General features: G+C 33.2%; 3 protein-coding genes across 12 annotated transcripts in view; 1 reads left to right on the top strand and 2 right to left on the bottom strand.

Moving 5' to 3' along the window:
* The window catches only part of LOC127869298 (serine protease inhibitor dipetalogastin-like), a 212,111-nt gene that overhangs the window by 52,132 nt on the left and 144,157 nt on the right, over window positions 1–15,822 (top strand). The gene's annotated exons all lie outside the window — the stretch shown is intronic.
* The window catches only part of LOC127869297 (putative exonuclease GOR), a 218,004-nt gene that overhangs the window by 17,067 nt on the left and 185,115 nt on the right, over window positions 1–15,822 (bottom strand). The gene's annotated exons all lie outside the window — the stretch shown is intronic.
* On the bottom strand, window positions 7,316–10,405 carry LOC127869302 (putative exonuclease GOR). Its single transcript, XM_052411752.1, has 6 exons — window positions 10,342–10,405; window positions 10,050–10,163; window positions 9,531–9,646; window positions 9,250–9,388; window positions 8,912–9,032; window positions 7,316–7,921 (listed from the first exon to the last, which is right to left on the bottom strand). Exons 1-6 carry the CDS (start codon window positions 10,396–10,398, stop codon window positions 7,860–7,862), a joined length of 609 nt encoding a protein of 202 aa, XP_052267712.1. The 5' UTR covers window positions 10,399–10,405; the 3' UTR covers window positions 7,316–7,859.

Below are 15,822 nucleotides of genomic sequence, written 5' to 3' on the forward strand. Positions count from 1 at the left end.
AAATACAAAAAAGTGATTGCTTTATTGTGTACAAGACTGCTTGTTATAGCGAGTTAACATTACATGTGTAATTTATTATTAATTCTGATCCTTTGAACATAAATACTCCTTAAAATTATCGGATATTGATTTTCACTCATCATTTAAAAATTTCATGAGTGAAATACCCCTCGGCTAAAAAAATTATCTGGAGCTCTGATCGCAACCGTTGTTTATTTTTGGTGTTTTCACTTCATATACACTTTTGTATTATATTTGTTAATGCAGCATAAACATACTTAAACAATATTCCAGAAAGAGAAAAATAATGCATTTGAATATCAACCGTACTTTCGTTTGACAACTGATCATGCATGTACGATGTGAATCTAAATTTAGTTTTAGTGCAGATTCGTTCATACGACACACGAACACTAACTCCGATCCTAATAAAAAGACAGTTACGCTCGGCTTAGAGGACTTTACAGTCATGTAAAATATCGAATATAGTATATATATTTTTTAATAACTGGTAGCAAGATGATTTGCAGATAATTGGTCAGTTACCAAACTTTAGCTAACTTTTTTTACCTGTTAATTCTTTTTAGCTCAATTCAACAGTGAAAAATGCGCATTATATCACTTTAAAAGGATTCACAGATACCTGTATTGGGCGTGGGCGAAGATGTCGCAGTAGTTTGTTCAGTTGTTGTTATATCTAAAAAGTAAACAGAGATTTATTTTATTCGGTCATACGACACACGAATACTTACTCCGATCCTAATAAAAAGACAGTTCCGCTCGGCTTAGAGGAATGTACAGTCATGTTAAATATCGAATATATTATATATTTATTTAAACATCTGGTAGCATGATGAGTTGCAGATAATTGGTCAGTTACCACATTTTAACTTACTCTTTTGACCTGATGATTCTTTTCAGCTCAATTTCAACAGTGAAATATGCCCATAATATCACTTTAATCTCTGTTTACGTGAAATAAAACAAAAAAATTGCCTGCTTGGTAGCCCTTTATTCCCCTGCTTGGTAGCCATAACTTACCTTTCTTGGTAGCCCTTAATTATCATGCTTAGTAGCGCTTAATTCTTCAGATTGGTAGCCTTTACATTTTCCTGCGTGGAAGCCCCTAATTTTCTTGCTTGGAAGCTTTTGATTTCCCCTGCTTGGTGGCCCTCAATTCTCTGCTTTGTAGTCCTTAATTCTCCTGCTTGGTAGCTCTTAATTGCTCTGCTTGTTAGCCCTTAATTTCCCTGCTTGGTAGCTCTTAATTTCCCTGCTTTTTAGACCTCAATTCTACTGATTGGAAGCACTTTATTCCCCCATTTTGGGTAGCACTAATTTCCCTGCTTGGTAGCTCTTAATTCCCCCTGCTTGAAAGCCCTTAATTCCATTGCTTGATAGCCCTTAATTCTCCTGCTTGGTAGCCCTTAATTGCCCGGCTTGATAATCCTTAATTCTCTCGCTTGGAGGCCCTAAATTCTTCTGCTTGATATCTCTTAATGTTCCGGCTTGGTAGCCATTAATCCATTTGCTTAAACGCTTTCAACTACCCTACTTGGTAGCCCTTAATTCCTCCGCTTGATAGCTCTTAATTCCCCTGCTTGATAGCCCTTAATTCCACTGCTTTGTAGCCCTTAATTCCTCTGCTTGAAAGTCCTTAACTAGATTGCTTGGTAGCCCTTAATTCCACCGCTTGGTTGCCCTTTATTGCCCTGCGTAGAAGCCCTTAATTTCCCTGCTTGGTTGCACTTTATTCCCCTGCTTTATAGCCCCTTATTTCCCTGCGAGGAAGCTCGTACTTACCCTGCTTGTAAGCCCTTAATTCCCCTGATTAGTAGACATTGATTGCCCTGATTGGAAGCCCCTAATTCCCCTGATGGAATCGATTAATCCCGCCTGCTTTGTAGCCCCTAATTTCCCTGCTTGGTAGCCCTTAATTACCCGGCTTGTTAGCCCTTAATTCACCTTGACCCAGGTATTCTTATTTAATAGAAGAAACTATGTCGACCTTTAACGCAAGATACTCATTGTGTAGCGATACGAATCTCTGAGAAAACACATCTTCAATATGTTCGTATAAGCTAATACAGATCGAAATACAATGGCATCTTTGTTGTTATGGTAATGCATATAGACAAATCTTACTAAAATAAGGGTACACAAATTCCTTCCAATTACTTTTGTTCATAAATTATCTCAACTCAATTAAGTTAAGTTCAATTAACATGGACAGCCATACAAATATAATCTTCAATGATTCGTTTCCAATTAATACAAATATGATGTCCATCACAGTAACGGTATCCAAACTAAGTACGTTTATTTTGTATTCTCAAATAAAAGTCATAAACATATCCCACTTCACTTAGTAATATTACTAACTGTAAAATGTCATTCAAAAACTAACCAAATTTGTGATATATATTCAATATTTAAACAAATTGACTTTATAAATTGCATAAAGGCGGTTTATTATGGGCTTTAACTTCGATAAAACTCGATGTTGGGAATGTAAAAAGCGTCTATCGCGCAAATATTCCCGTTCAAAGGAATTCAAGCGTACAACAATTAAGAACAACACTATGAAGTTAAATACATTACATCGACTTATATTAAATAACTGAACATTTTTACTAACTCTTTTAGTGATGTTTGTAAGGATGTTAATGTCATATAAATTCGCAAAAATGTATTATTTTATGTGGCCTAAAAGCAGACAGTCGATTACTGCAAGTCACGTGTGGGAAGTATGTTACAACAAAACCCTATTATCTGTGCTCATATTGGCTTCTGTGTGTACAACAATAGTTCATGTTGTAACTAACTTCCCGACCCGTCAATAAATTCTAGCTAGGGCGTTATAAACGTCCATAATGATGGCACAAGTAACACTGACAATCCAAGTCCTAACAGTTATCAAAACTGTTTTTGCATAAAGTTGATAAAGAAGTTTCCAATTGATTTAAATGTATGAATGAAATGCAAAGCTCCTATTAAAAGAGAAATGCAACTGTTTTATTTTTTTGGAAACTGTTTTGAATTTCTCATGTTTCATTTTGCTGCAATCCGGATTTACTTAGATGTCACCCGAATCGTTTATGCAAACAAATGCGAATTTGCATAATTAGTTGCACACACATTTGAAAAGCTCTTAAAGGGATCTCGCTCTTTGCTGACAACGCAAATGCGGCATGTAAAATTTATCGGATTGTTTTAAACAAACATGTCCACACACAAAAAACGTGCAATATAAGTTTAATTTTAAAACTATTTTGTAGCAGTAGTTGCAGAAAATACGACCAAATGCAAGCATTAAAACATACTTGGGGTATTCAGAAAAAGATGAATATTTGCCAAATCCATAACGATGATAAACGTTTGTAACGCATATTAATTTAAAGAGTTAAAAATCATGAACACTTAGCAAAAAAATGTTGTTTAAATGAAACACATGTTATCAAAGTATTCAATTCATATGTGTTTTGACGAATGTTTTCCACGAAAAAAAATCACGTTGGTTAACTTATTTATAATTTAAGGAATTATTTTAAATATTCGATACAACTTTCAATACACAAAACTCATAAGTAGCTATTCTGCACTGCTGGTTAGACAATTTAACATAAACATACTAACACTTACCTTGATTAATGCAGTATAAAGCGTTTCGTGAAATAATGACACTAACACATACTTTTTACATCAAGGCAATTGTATGTACAACTTAACGATCTATTGATAAAATGCAACATGTAACCATTCTGTTTTTACTAAATATTATCGTCGTGTTATTCATTTGAGAGTGTGATGATGTAAATGTTAGCAAGTAATTAAAATATACAGATGGAAACACAATTTACACGAGTGCCTTTAAACATATGTACGAATCATAAACTGTAAATGAAAATCAAGTATAGGTAGGTTAAGCCCACACATCTCTTTGAAAGGGCTGCTATATAAACGTCCAAGTTGTAAACACGCTTGCACAAGTAAGCAGGATACTATCGGTGAGGTAAGATTTTAACAGATTGAAATGATAATTTGAAATTAATGCATACTTACGTGAAATTCAGTTTAAATTACAAACGTTAAGACTATTGTTTGTTTTGAATTTAACGTGGATTCTGTTTATCACATGACAGTGAAAAAAAAGAAATAAACAATGGCTTCACAGAAGACTGTACTTTTGCTGGTCGTTCTAGTCAGCGCTGCATTTGCGGCACGTCAAGCGTCTGATTTGAAAAAAGGTAAAGGTCAAGGTAAACAGAAACAAAACCAAAGAGTCGGTGGATGGACCTCGGCTGACCAAAATGATGAAACCGTTCAACAACTAGCGCATTTCGCCGCTGGACAGATTTGCTCCAATTACGTCGTAGATGCTGTACAAAAAGCTGAAACGCAAGTGAATTTTTATGAACATACATATATGTATATAGAGCAATATGATTATGAATTAAGACGCTATTGTGAAACGGCTTAAAGCCTTTATAACGCTCAAAATCAACGAAAATTTCGTAAAGTATTTCGTAAAATAAAGTAAACACCTAAACAATAAGTGATCCATATAGCAATAGCCACAATTGCATAGATTTTTGTAGATACAAAATAGTCGTTTTTATTTATTTGTGACACAATTAATTCCATTTAAATTTTATGTTTTGCTGGTGTCTTTAATACTGTTCTTTCTTACGTTTCAATGTATCCAACGTACAAAGAAAATTATGATGCGTTTATATGCTTATACTGAGTGATCGGCAACTATCTCTTGATCGCCTCTATTAAATGCTTCTCCGCTTGTTTTGTTGATTATTGTGTTGTTCATGTATTTTTTATGTATGTTTTGTTTACTTGTGATCGGCAATTATATATTGATCGCCTCTGTTAAAGCTCCTTTCAGAAATTATTGGATTATTATTATTTTTTAATGCATTTTTCGATTATAATTATGTACCACTCATAATGGGCTTCTCCGCTTGTTTTCATGATTATTGTGTTGTCCATGTACGTTTTATGTATGTTTAGTTTACTTATTAGTGTGGGCATGTGTGTATGGGAGTTGGCGTATTCGTGCGCGCGTGTGTGGGTGTGGGTGTATGCGTGTGGGCGTGTGTGTATTTTTGCATTTTGATTTGCCTTCGTTTTGTTAATTTTATTGTGAATTTATGTTGTCCTCATTTGCCCAATATGGCGTATTGGATAGAAGTAAACACCTATCATATGACACATAAACACCATGTTATTGTGCATGTGTCATATGAATAGATATCTCTGCGAGGTTTTAAAATGGATTTAAATATGCAAAACAATAATAAAAACGATCATGTTGTATCTTCAAACATCTAATTTACCAGACCACATCTGGCGTTGAAATTTCGGAATTTGCCATAAGGATCACTGATTTTTAATTGGTTAAGTTTATTTTACGAATAATTGTACGAAATTTTCGTTGATTTTGAATAGTAATGTTACTTTTACCAATTAGAAAATATATAAAAAATATTTATGATAATCTAAAAATAGAAAAAGGAGATCCGAAAATTTGTTATTTTCAACGGTGAAAATAACAATTTGCTTATTTTCACTGCTGTTATTTCACTGCAGAAATGTCATATTTTATCATTCGGTATAAAAGAAAAGTCTATATCGCGCTTTTTATACACTATATATTTGTTTATAATATAGGCATGAACATGCACAGTACAAGTGTTTGAGCAGACTTGGACGAATACGAGGATGTTGACGTCGTTTGCATGCAAATCCGTGCCGTAACTGAATGACGTCGGAATGTTTTCCTGGTAGTTCGTATGACTATATATCAAGTATAAGCCTTTCCCTTTGATATCTTTCCTTTCACCGACATTATTTGTTATAGATATGTTCAATGTATTATTGTTTATATATTTTTCTTTATTCAGCAGGTTGGTTTGTCGCTTTTTTTAGCCATAAAAAGTATTATTGATGTTACATTAATTTGTGCATTGGTTTGTTTTATTTAATATTTGAGGTCTTATATTCTTATATAATTCGCTGGTTTGTTCATTAACACTAATAATTTGGTACTGCAATAAAATGTAAACGTAATAGTCCCCAATAATTCAAATGTTTTGTCTGGAAATGTTGATTTAGTTAATTAGCCTGAGTCCTTTAGTTTACGTTGTTTTGTAAGATACAAATATGTTAAATGCCAGCAATAAAAAAATATAACTCATAAATTGTGTGAACAAATATGTAATTATATTTTTAAGTTTGTCAATAAACAACTTATATTCCGTTCTTTTTCATAATTAAATATTTTAGGCATCTGCGTCTGCTGTGTAGTAGCTAAAAAGACTTTCACGATTAACATGTATTTAGTGATAACATATATATATATTGTATTGGAAATAATAAACTATATTTAGCTCACCTCTAAGTTTACATTTGTGTTATATGGCTTGTTCTGAAGGAATGATAGCAATGTATTCATTAACATTTCGACTGATGCATAAACATGTGCGAAACACAGACCAAATCAACCGCGAAAATGAAATCGCATAAGCTTTAGGCATGTATTTTATAAACACCCAACGTTTAAGTTTCGTTTGGATTGAATTAACTCTGCAAGTAGAAATTTATGTTATTTAAGAATGTACTCATCGATATTTAAAAATGATTATATTCCCAATCAACTTTGTTTCACAACTTAATTTACTTCTATGCAAATACGTTGGGAATCATTTTTAATCTAGACCAAACCAGCTTTACCCCGCTGAAACCTATTGTAATATATTGAAATGTGCCTAGTGCCTATCAACTTATCCATAAGTACGAAGTGTTTTCTTTGTTGCTAACACAATTACACCTTTTACATGTTAAATTATATTTACTTATATTACTCAACGGACTATATACGACAACAACAGCAACAACAATAATTACAAAAAACACAGGAACATTTCCATAAATAAATATGCGAACACAACTGTAATGATTTTTTTATTCAAACAAAACACAATACTACGACAAAGTATAACATAAACAAGTTTGTTTTCCTAGGGTTTGAACCCTATACAATTGACAGCGAAAGTTATCAGATTTCCACTTTTGTTTTCTAAATGATCGATGAAAGTGTTGCACATGTTTGTTGCACGATTTTGATTGATACAAAAAACCAAATAAGTAGTTAAAACATTTATTCTTGGTAAAAAATGCTTTTTTTTAATGTCATGCGTTTATTAATAAATATTTTGAATCTTTGAAAATTTTCTGAGAATGTTTTGTTTCTGAATTGTGATCAGGTAATTGTGTTATGCCAATGAGGTCTAAATGTGTTCTGGCGATAAATTTAAACCTTGTTTTCACCACAAATGCGCTTTAAATTTTGAAATCGTTCGACAGCATTAATAATACTTGTTATCAAGGGATAACAGACTTTTGAGTGTTCATACGATAAAAAGAAAGCCTCTTTTAAACAAATGACCGATTGACTATAGTAGGTATTGAATCATTATGAATTTAAATTGATTATATACCGGAATCAAAAACCACCGTTAATAAATTTAAACATCACTATAACTACGTCGCACATGTGTCATAAACAATGTGTGTCAATACATATTTGTTATGATGCAAACAAATAACAATGGCCAGTTCATATAAAGACACATTCATTTGTGACCAAACATAACAACTTTTGCAACCAAAGAGATGCCAACACAATCTTCCTCATCACAAGCGAAAAAAGACCTGAAACGTCAATTATTGATTAGAGATCAGTAGTCATGCGGATAAATTGAAGAACAAATGCGACAAAGTAAACATAAAACAGCAAAATGTGGTCTTCTTGTACCATAAAAAAAGGCAAAAATAAAAATCGTCGATTACAGTTTCCTTAGCAACAACTTCATCGTAACCTCGGCATCCTCCTTGCTGTCATGGCCTCCTAGAATATGTGTAAATCAAATTAATAATAAGTGAGTGTATATATACAAGTTAAATGTAACGACGTAAAGGGGCCTTTTTACGTTTTTAAACATCGACAAAATTTAAAAAATGTTTAAGATTCGCAACTTTTCGTTGTCGTTATGATATTTGTGAGGAATCAATAATACTGAACATTTATCATGCGGTAAAATATCAATAATATGCATAGTTTGACGATTTAAAAACCTGAAAATTATAAAGCATTGCAACGCGGAACGATAGAAGAATTTGGAAAGTTCTGTTGTTGTCGTCATATTTTGTGACACTACGAGGATTGCTTAGATAGAGTATAAAATACATCACTCATTGTATGAGCACGGATGGCCGAGTGGTCTAAGCGTGAGACTTTTACTCCAGGGGTCAGTGTTTCGAACCCAGTTAAGATTTACTTTTTTTGTCTTTCTTTACTTTTATTTTTGTGTTTTACTGGAGCTTTTTCGATCCACTGTTCACATTTTTCAATATAAAGCATATAATGACAAACTTTAATACATGCCAAAATCTGTGAAAAGGTTCCTTTAAACGATAAAATCATTTCGTAATGATAACAGTGTAACTTAAGGGAAACAACTATCTTGTTCTTACGTTTATTTTAACGCTCGGTTACCTATCATGAAGCTAATCAGTTTTTTGTTATTGTTTTTGTTATGCCAATTTCGTATTTGTTTTTTTATTCGGAAACTATTGCTATAAAAGTGGGATATTAACAGGTCAATACTATCGATTAAACAGAACCACACCCGGACTATCTCTAAACCATAACTAAGCATACATTGAGATGCTTTATATTTTTTGTCTTTGGAAATTGTTTTATTGCTTAATTATCAGTTGTCTTGTAACAAAACAGTCATCATAATATGCTTTGTATATCTTTGTGTACCGTTGTTATGTTATATAAGTATTGTTAAAATCATCACTTACTAATTTTGTTTAAAATAAGAGTTACTACCTTCGCTCTGAATGCTTCTGTTTAGTTCGGTCAAGGCAATGTCTTTGAGAGACCGTTTAAGAGATAGACCTCCAGGGTGGGGGTATAACACTGCGGTGTCGATCACGTTGCTGTGTACAATCTATGATTTTTCAATAGGATCACAGTTATTAAGTATGACGTTATATTCGGTATTTGTAATTGGAAAGCACTTGTTTTTACATTTCTGTTATGTTTCATGAAAACTATTATACATTGCATCATGGATGACCTTGTTTAGATCTAGAAACAATTTGTTCAAGTAAATATAACCCTATGCCATTTGATCTATTTTAATAAAGAAACACCGTGCTACATACCTTAAGCAAATTAAGGTCGTTAAAAAGACTGTGTCCAACTAAAATTGTATCACTGTTGAACAATTCTAGAAGATCATTACGGACGTCTTCAAATGTTTTGGTAACACCATTTAAATCCTCTTTTCTGATACCACTAAATCTGAAACGACATATACTAAAATAACATGCGACAAAAAACTAACCGATTAACAAATGATATACATAAAACATTTACTATCTGAATTTCATTTGAAGTCTTTAGTCATTTTAAAATAAATAACAATCATTATTGTAAATATTACATGGTGTTGTAGTCAACAATTTCATTTGTTGGCAAACAAAATTGATCGTACACCACTCGACAGTTGGTGTCAAGAACTGTCACTTTGCACACCTCGATTCCCTTCGTCGTGTGGATCTATAAATCAAAGAAATTAATGTCAATTATTAGTTTCAACTGAGTCATAAATACCATTCCATAAGAATTGTGTACTTTTAGGTAAGATTTATAAAAATGCTTACATATATGAAACTGCTGGCACAAGGTTTCATAAATGTGCTTATTAAAAATTATACTTACATGGTAACGTCCTTTGTGTCAGCAAGAATGATAGTTACATTCACGTTTCATTTTTATTTGTCATAAGATATGGCCAAACAAATGTGTCTATGTTTCTAAAACCTCCATAAACTAAAATGTATTTCATAAGTGTTGGAATTTTGCATTTATGTTCGGATTATTGGATTTATCGAGCATGTCTTCTATAATCCAACATGCATCAATACAACATATATTTGTTTAAATGTCTCTTTTTACCCACCGACTCTGTGTCAAGAGCATATACACCATAATTCCCGTTATGTTGTGTCGTTGGTTGCGGTGTGACTTTAAACGCGTCTGTGTCCAAATACAAATTTCCTTTATGCACATGAGTCTACAAAAATAAAATTCAGTAATATACATGATGCGGCATACACGCTTCATTTGACGGGATATAGCAAGTATTAGAATAACGAATTTTATGGAATGTAAACACATGTAAATGTGAAACAAATGAAAATCGGTATTGTTTAAGCTATACGCTATAAGACTAGATATAAATTGTATATTACAGAAACCGCCTGACATCCTTTTGATCCGAAAGCTCGTCCACAGCAACCGTAAGGCATTTGAACTCCACCTAAAATTCATTGACACACGATTAATTGTTGCTTTTGTATTTACCTTATTACCATACTTAAATATTTTTGGACAAACAAATATCGTTCAAGAAAGTGATGTGAATATCTTATTACGCCATTTACATGATTAAAATTCATTATTCCGCCTTGTTTTTATTCTTTTAGCATACACATCTTGCATAAACAGGAAAGCGATAGTGGTAAACAATTATTTGAAAAAGTTCATTTGATTTCCATGCACATACACGTTAATTTCAAAACATACGCATTTTTCTTGAGCGCTCAAGATGGAAGTCACACGGCGAGCGATTGGCAAAAGAGGTGTCAAATGGGCGACCACAATTTCTACAATAACCTGTAAAAAGAATGTTGTTAAGCACGTATATATTTCCCAGAAGGTGTGGTAATAGTCACGCCGGGTATGCGAGTACTTCGTTGACGGATGGCACTTCACTAACAGAGAACAACAAACGCCACGCGCGAGAGGTAAGTTCCTCTGTTTTATTTAAAGTTATATCATAAAGATTAGTTTTTAAGACAAGACACATGGTCGAGTTGATAAATGGTGTATCCTTTTGTATTGGGAATACACAATTTCACGGAAGAATGGTACAGTTTTGCCCAAAAAATAGAAAATTCGATCGGAAAACAGCATAAACTGGATGAACAGTAAACATTTTAACAAAATAAAACTACTTAGAATTATTGCAAGAAATTGCTTGCTATTCCAGCAAGTAGAGTAATCACTGTGCTTCAAATACTGAAATTTTGATAGTATTCAATGAAATATAAACAAAGATAGTGCATGTTGTAATAGGTGGCATACATAAAGTTGCAGGCACTTTGTTTACCGATAAAGGGCACTTCAGATTACGGAGACTTTCAACAAAGCGGGCACTCTAATAACTGAGTTTTATCTTCTACCTCAAATGCATTTATTTATATTATGGCTATTCATACGAAACATTTTGAAAATATATTTTTCAAAAATCACATTACTATTTATTTATACTATGTTTATTATAATTGCAATTTTCTAATAAGATAATATTTATTATTAAATAAATGTGTACATAATGAACTTGTTTTTTATTGGTAACTTGAGATTCAGAGAAATGAAAATACAACGGATAGTGCGGATCAACACAATCGTGTTTAATTTTACTTATAGCAGGGCTCTAGATAACGTTAGTGAAGGGGTCTTTATGAGGCAAATACACATTTGTTCTTCATAAAATCCTATGTCGGTTGTGCTTATTTGAATCGCATCATCAAGACGATACTTATGCGTAGCAACAAAATTAAAAAGAGAATGGTAAAACTCCCTTAATTTTGAGCCCTGCTTATAGGGAGCACTTTCCTTTACGCAACGCTAACGTTTGCTCGAAGTGCGATTCACCCGACCCTAAATAACTGTATTGGTTGAGTTTAAAGAAACACGGGTAAAATTAAATCGTAAAAACAACTGATTCTGGAAAAAAGGAATGCGTACATAAAATGTTTAAATGTCATATTATGGAGTCAGTACTTAGTATACACCCACACACGAAGTTTACGGTGCTATGTAGGATAGAACTTGTATGTCTGTCGGTCGGTCGGTCGGTCCGTATTAAGTGTCCGCTCTCTCGGTTTTTCATCCGATCTTCACCAAACTTGGTCAGAAGTGGTATCTAGATGATGTCTATGTCAAGTTTGAATATTGGTCATGACGTGTCAAAAACTAGGTCACGGGGTCACTTAGTGCGTTTTAAACATTCAGCATGGTGTCCGCTCTCTAATTCAAGTAGTGTTCATCCAATATTCGCCAAACTTGGTCAGAAGTTGTATTAAGATGATGTCTAGGCCAAGTTTGAACATGGGCCATGCCGGGCCAAAAACTAGGTCACGGGGTCACTTGGTGCGTTTTTTAACATTCAGCATGGTGTCTGCTAATTCAAGTAGTATTCATCGGATATTCACCAAACTTGGTCAGAAGTTGTATCTTGATGATGTATAGGCAAAGTTCAAACATGGGCCATGCGGGGTCAAAACTAAGTCACGGGTCACTTAGTGCGTTTTAAACATTGAGCATGGTGTCCGCTGTTTTTGTGTGAAGACAACACGTAAAATATTCTGTGTCGATGCGGCATGTGGGGGTATTCGTCACGTCTGTTCTTTCAAATGTATTCTTGTTTTGTCTTTTCACAGGATCTGAACCCATGGATAAGAAGACTCTTTCGAAGTATAGGTGCTTCTATTGTACATCACCTACATACAAAACAGATGAATATTCGGAAATTGCGGAGCATTGTGTAAAAGGCCACAAGTGCCAGACTTTAAAATACAGAGAGCTTATTCTTCAAAGCGAAACTGGATTGCTTAAAAGTTCCAATAGAATTTCGGACCTGCATCGCTGCTGATATTAATCTCTGAGAGGCAGTTTAAGCAGAGTGATAATTCATGACATGCTATCTAATATATAAGTAAATAGCTTTAGTACCTTCATTTGGACATAAAGATAAATGCTTTAGATCAACCGTTTAGAACGTAATTTAAAATATATGGTCATATAGATTTTACTCATTAGACACATCCAATTTGTTTAACATTTATCTTGCACATTTATAGCAAATCATAATCATATTTCAAAGGGATAAGAACATGCTTCGGTAATTCGTTTTTTATTTGCGTACTGAGTACATACATTTTTATTTATTGCCTGCTTACTTTAACAGTATTCCACAGCGAATTCTGCATTTTTGATTCACAAAAAACAAGTGTGTTATATCTGGAAAAAAGTGTCTAGATGTCGGGAAACGAAGTGCCATTGTTTTTTAGACGATCGGTAAACGAAGTGCAGATGAAAAATGTGCATGCGACTCTTAAAACATTTGAATTTTCTCAAATACATTAGTAAACTAAAATGTAACATGTTGTAACATTACTGGATATATTGATCTTTTATTTCAAATAGTATTTCCAAGTATGTTTATTTTGTTAAAATATGTACTGATCATTCAATTCATGCTGATTATCGATGGAATGTTATCGTTTTTTTTTAATAATTCACCGTTTTTCCGCGAATTTCTTTCTTCGCAATACAAAGTGCTTTACCATTTATCACCAAAACAATGTTCTGTGTCTAAAAACCAAATAAACAGAACATAAATACAAAAAAAACTGAAGAACTCACCTCTCGCGCGTGGCTTTTGTTGTTCTCTGTTAGTGAAGTGCCATCCGTCAACGAAGTATTCGCATACCCGGCGTGATAGTATCCTTTGTATATTTTTAATAGATATCGTTTGAAAACAGAAAATGCAAACACTATTACGTTCTTTAGGACCAATTTCAGTTTTTACTTGAATGTCAAACATTGATTTATTTACGTAAGAAGTCTATAAATAAATACTAATAGAAGAACGCGTACATCATCAAGTTTATTGACCTCTTTCAGACTGAAAATGAAAAAAGTGTAAGCACTCTATCCATTTTTGTTTTTTAAGCGTTTAAATTGAGACCAGCTTTATATTATTAATAGTTTCTCCGGATGAAGTGCATACACATTCGTTGTATACAGATTTTTGTATCTAGGTTCTGTTAAAAATCTGAACGCCATTGACAATCTGTGAATATATTGTGTAGTAATATGTGTGCACTTATGGGTTTAAAGCCTGATGCACGTTGAGCTAAACTCTAAACTTTATATATTAGCATATCAGGTATAATTTATTATTTTTTTGTTTCAATAGATGCACGAATATTTTTTTTTAACAGAACCATTAATGCATGATAGCCTTAAATGTAGTTGATATAACATACTATCTTGATATATGTTTGTTTCATGCTATACGGTTAATGAGTTGATAATTCTAAAAAAAATAACCTGATCATCTCACTCGCGCATGACCAACATAATAACTATTGTTAATTTTTTTTAATGTTTAATACTTACATAATTTTGGAAATTTTGACCATTTTTTTATTAAAATACAGAATAAAAAGTCAATCAAATTACAAAAGTAACTGACAACGATGCAGAACAATGGTTCTATTTTCCAACAAAGTCAGTAAACGTCATTTTGTGATCATGTGAGGTAACATTTTACTCATGAAATATATTACGATCATACAATGAAATCAACAAAATCTATCCGAGGCAAGACAAATATTACACTAGGCTGCTTAAAAATGTATGCAAAGTGTAATCACTGGTGCATATAGAACAGCTGTTTTTGTTTGTGCTTTAATCTTAATTTAAACAGTTATTATCCCCACGCTTTTAAAAGCGTGGGGGTATTGTATTGATCTCCGCGTTTCTGTCCGTCCGGGTCGGCCACTATCTCCTCCTACACTATTAGCACTAGAACCTTGAAACTTACACACATGGTAGCTATGAGCATATGTGCGACGGTAACAGCGACGGAACTTTGAATTGACCCCTGGGTCAAAAAGAATGGGTAAATAAATGGGTAAAAAATACTCATTATACTAACAACATGCGACGCACATGATAATAACTTTTGACTTATTGGTCAGGTTAAAATTCAAAATAGTGCACCGTCGCACATATGCTCATAGCTACCATGTGTGTAAGTTTCAAGGTTCTAGTGCTAATAGTGTAGGAGGAGATAGTGGACAACAACGCCCACCCAAAATTTTGTTTCAACATAACTTCTTCATTTATTCACCAATTGACTTCAAATTAAAACTGAACAGTTCTTAAGACAACAAGGTCTATCTCGATCATCCATGTCCACATTACCCAACCCAGGGCCATTGATAAAGGTTAAGGCAGCTTGGTTCCCGTCCTCTTTAAAATTTATCGAGAGATCCAGGGGTAATACTTCTCCGTACCCCCAATTTCATTTTCGTACCCAACATTTTTCGTACCAAATTTTTTAATCGTATTTAACTTGTTTTTCGTACCCAAAATTTTTCGTACCAAAATTTTCCTTCACATATTTTGTCGTACCCACATTTTGTTTCGTTCCCAAATTTTTTTTCGTTCCCAATTTTTTGTTTCGTACCCAAAGTTTTTTCGCACCCAATTTTTTTTTCGTACCCAAATCTTTTCGTACCCAAATTTTGTTCGCACCCAATTTTTTTTCGTATCCAATTTTTTTCATACCCAAATTTTTTTCGTACCCAATTTTTGTTTCGTACCCAAATTTTTTTGTACCCACATTTTTTCATACCCAATCTTTTTTTCTTACCCAAATTTTCTTCGTACCCAAATTTTTTCGTACTCAATATATTTTCGTACCAATTTTTTGTTTCGTACCCAAATTTGTGTTTCGTAACCAAATTTTTTGGCATTATTTTTTCGTACCCAAAATGTTCGTACCCAGTTTTTGTTCCGTACCCAAAATTTTGTTTAAACCACAGGTGGTTAGCGTGTGGCTATGATATTAATTAGTGAAAACATCATTTTGA

The sequence above is a fragment of the Dreissena polymorpha genome, chromosome 2 (genome assembly GCF_020536995.1).
Source record: "Dreissena polymorpha isolate Duluth1 chromosome 2, UMN_Dpol_1.0, whole genome shotgun sequence".
Classification (NCBI taxonomy): Eukaryota; Metazoa; Mollusca; class Bivalvia; order Myida; family Dreissenidae; genus Dreissena; species Dreissena polymorpha.

Excerpts from the sequence above, each read along its gene's own strand:
- LOC127869302 (XM_052411752.1), bottom strand. The coding sequence starts at position 10,398 with ATGCCTTACGGTTGCTGTGGACGAGCTTTCGGATCAAAAGGATGTCAG. Across the intron at positions 10,164-10,341 it reads AAGGATGTCAGGCGGTTTCT|ACTCATGTGCATAAAGGAAA; the intron begins GTAATATACAAT and ends TTATTTTTGTAG. Across the intron at positions 7,922-8,911 it reads CAGAAGCATTCAGAGCGAAG|GAGGCCATGACAGCAAGGAG; the intron begins GTAGTAACTCTT and ends CACATATTCTAG.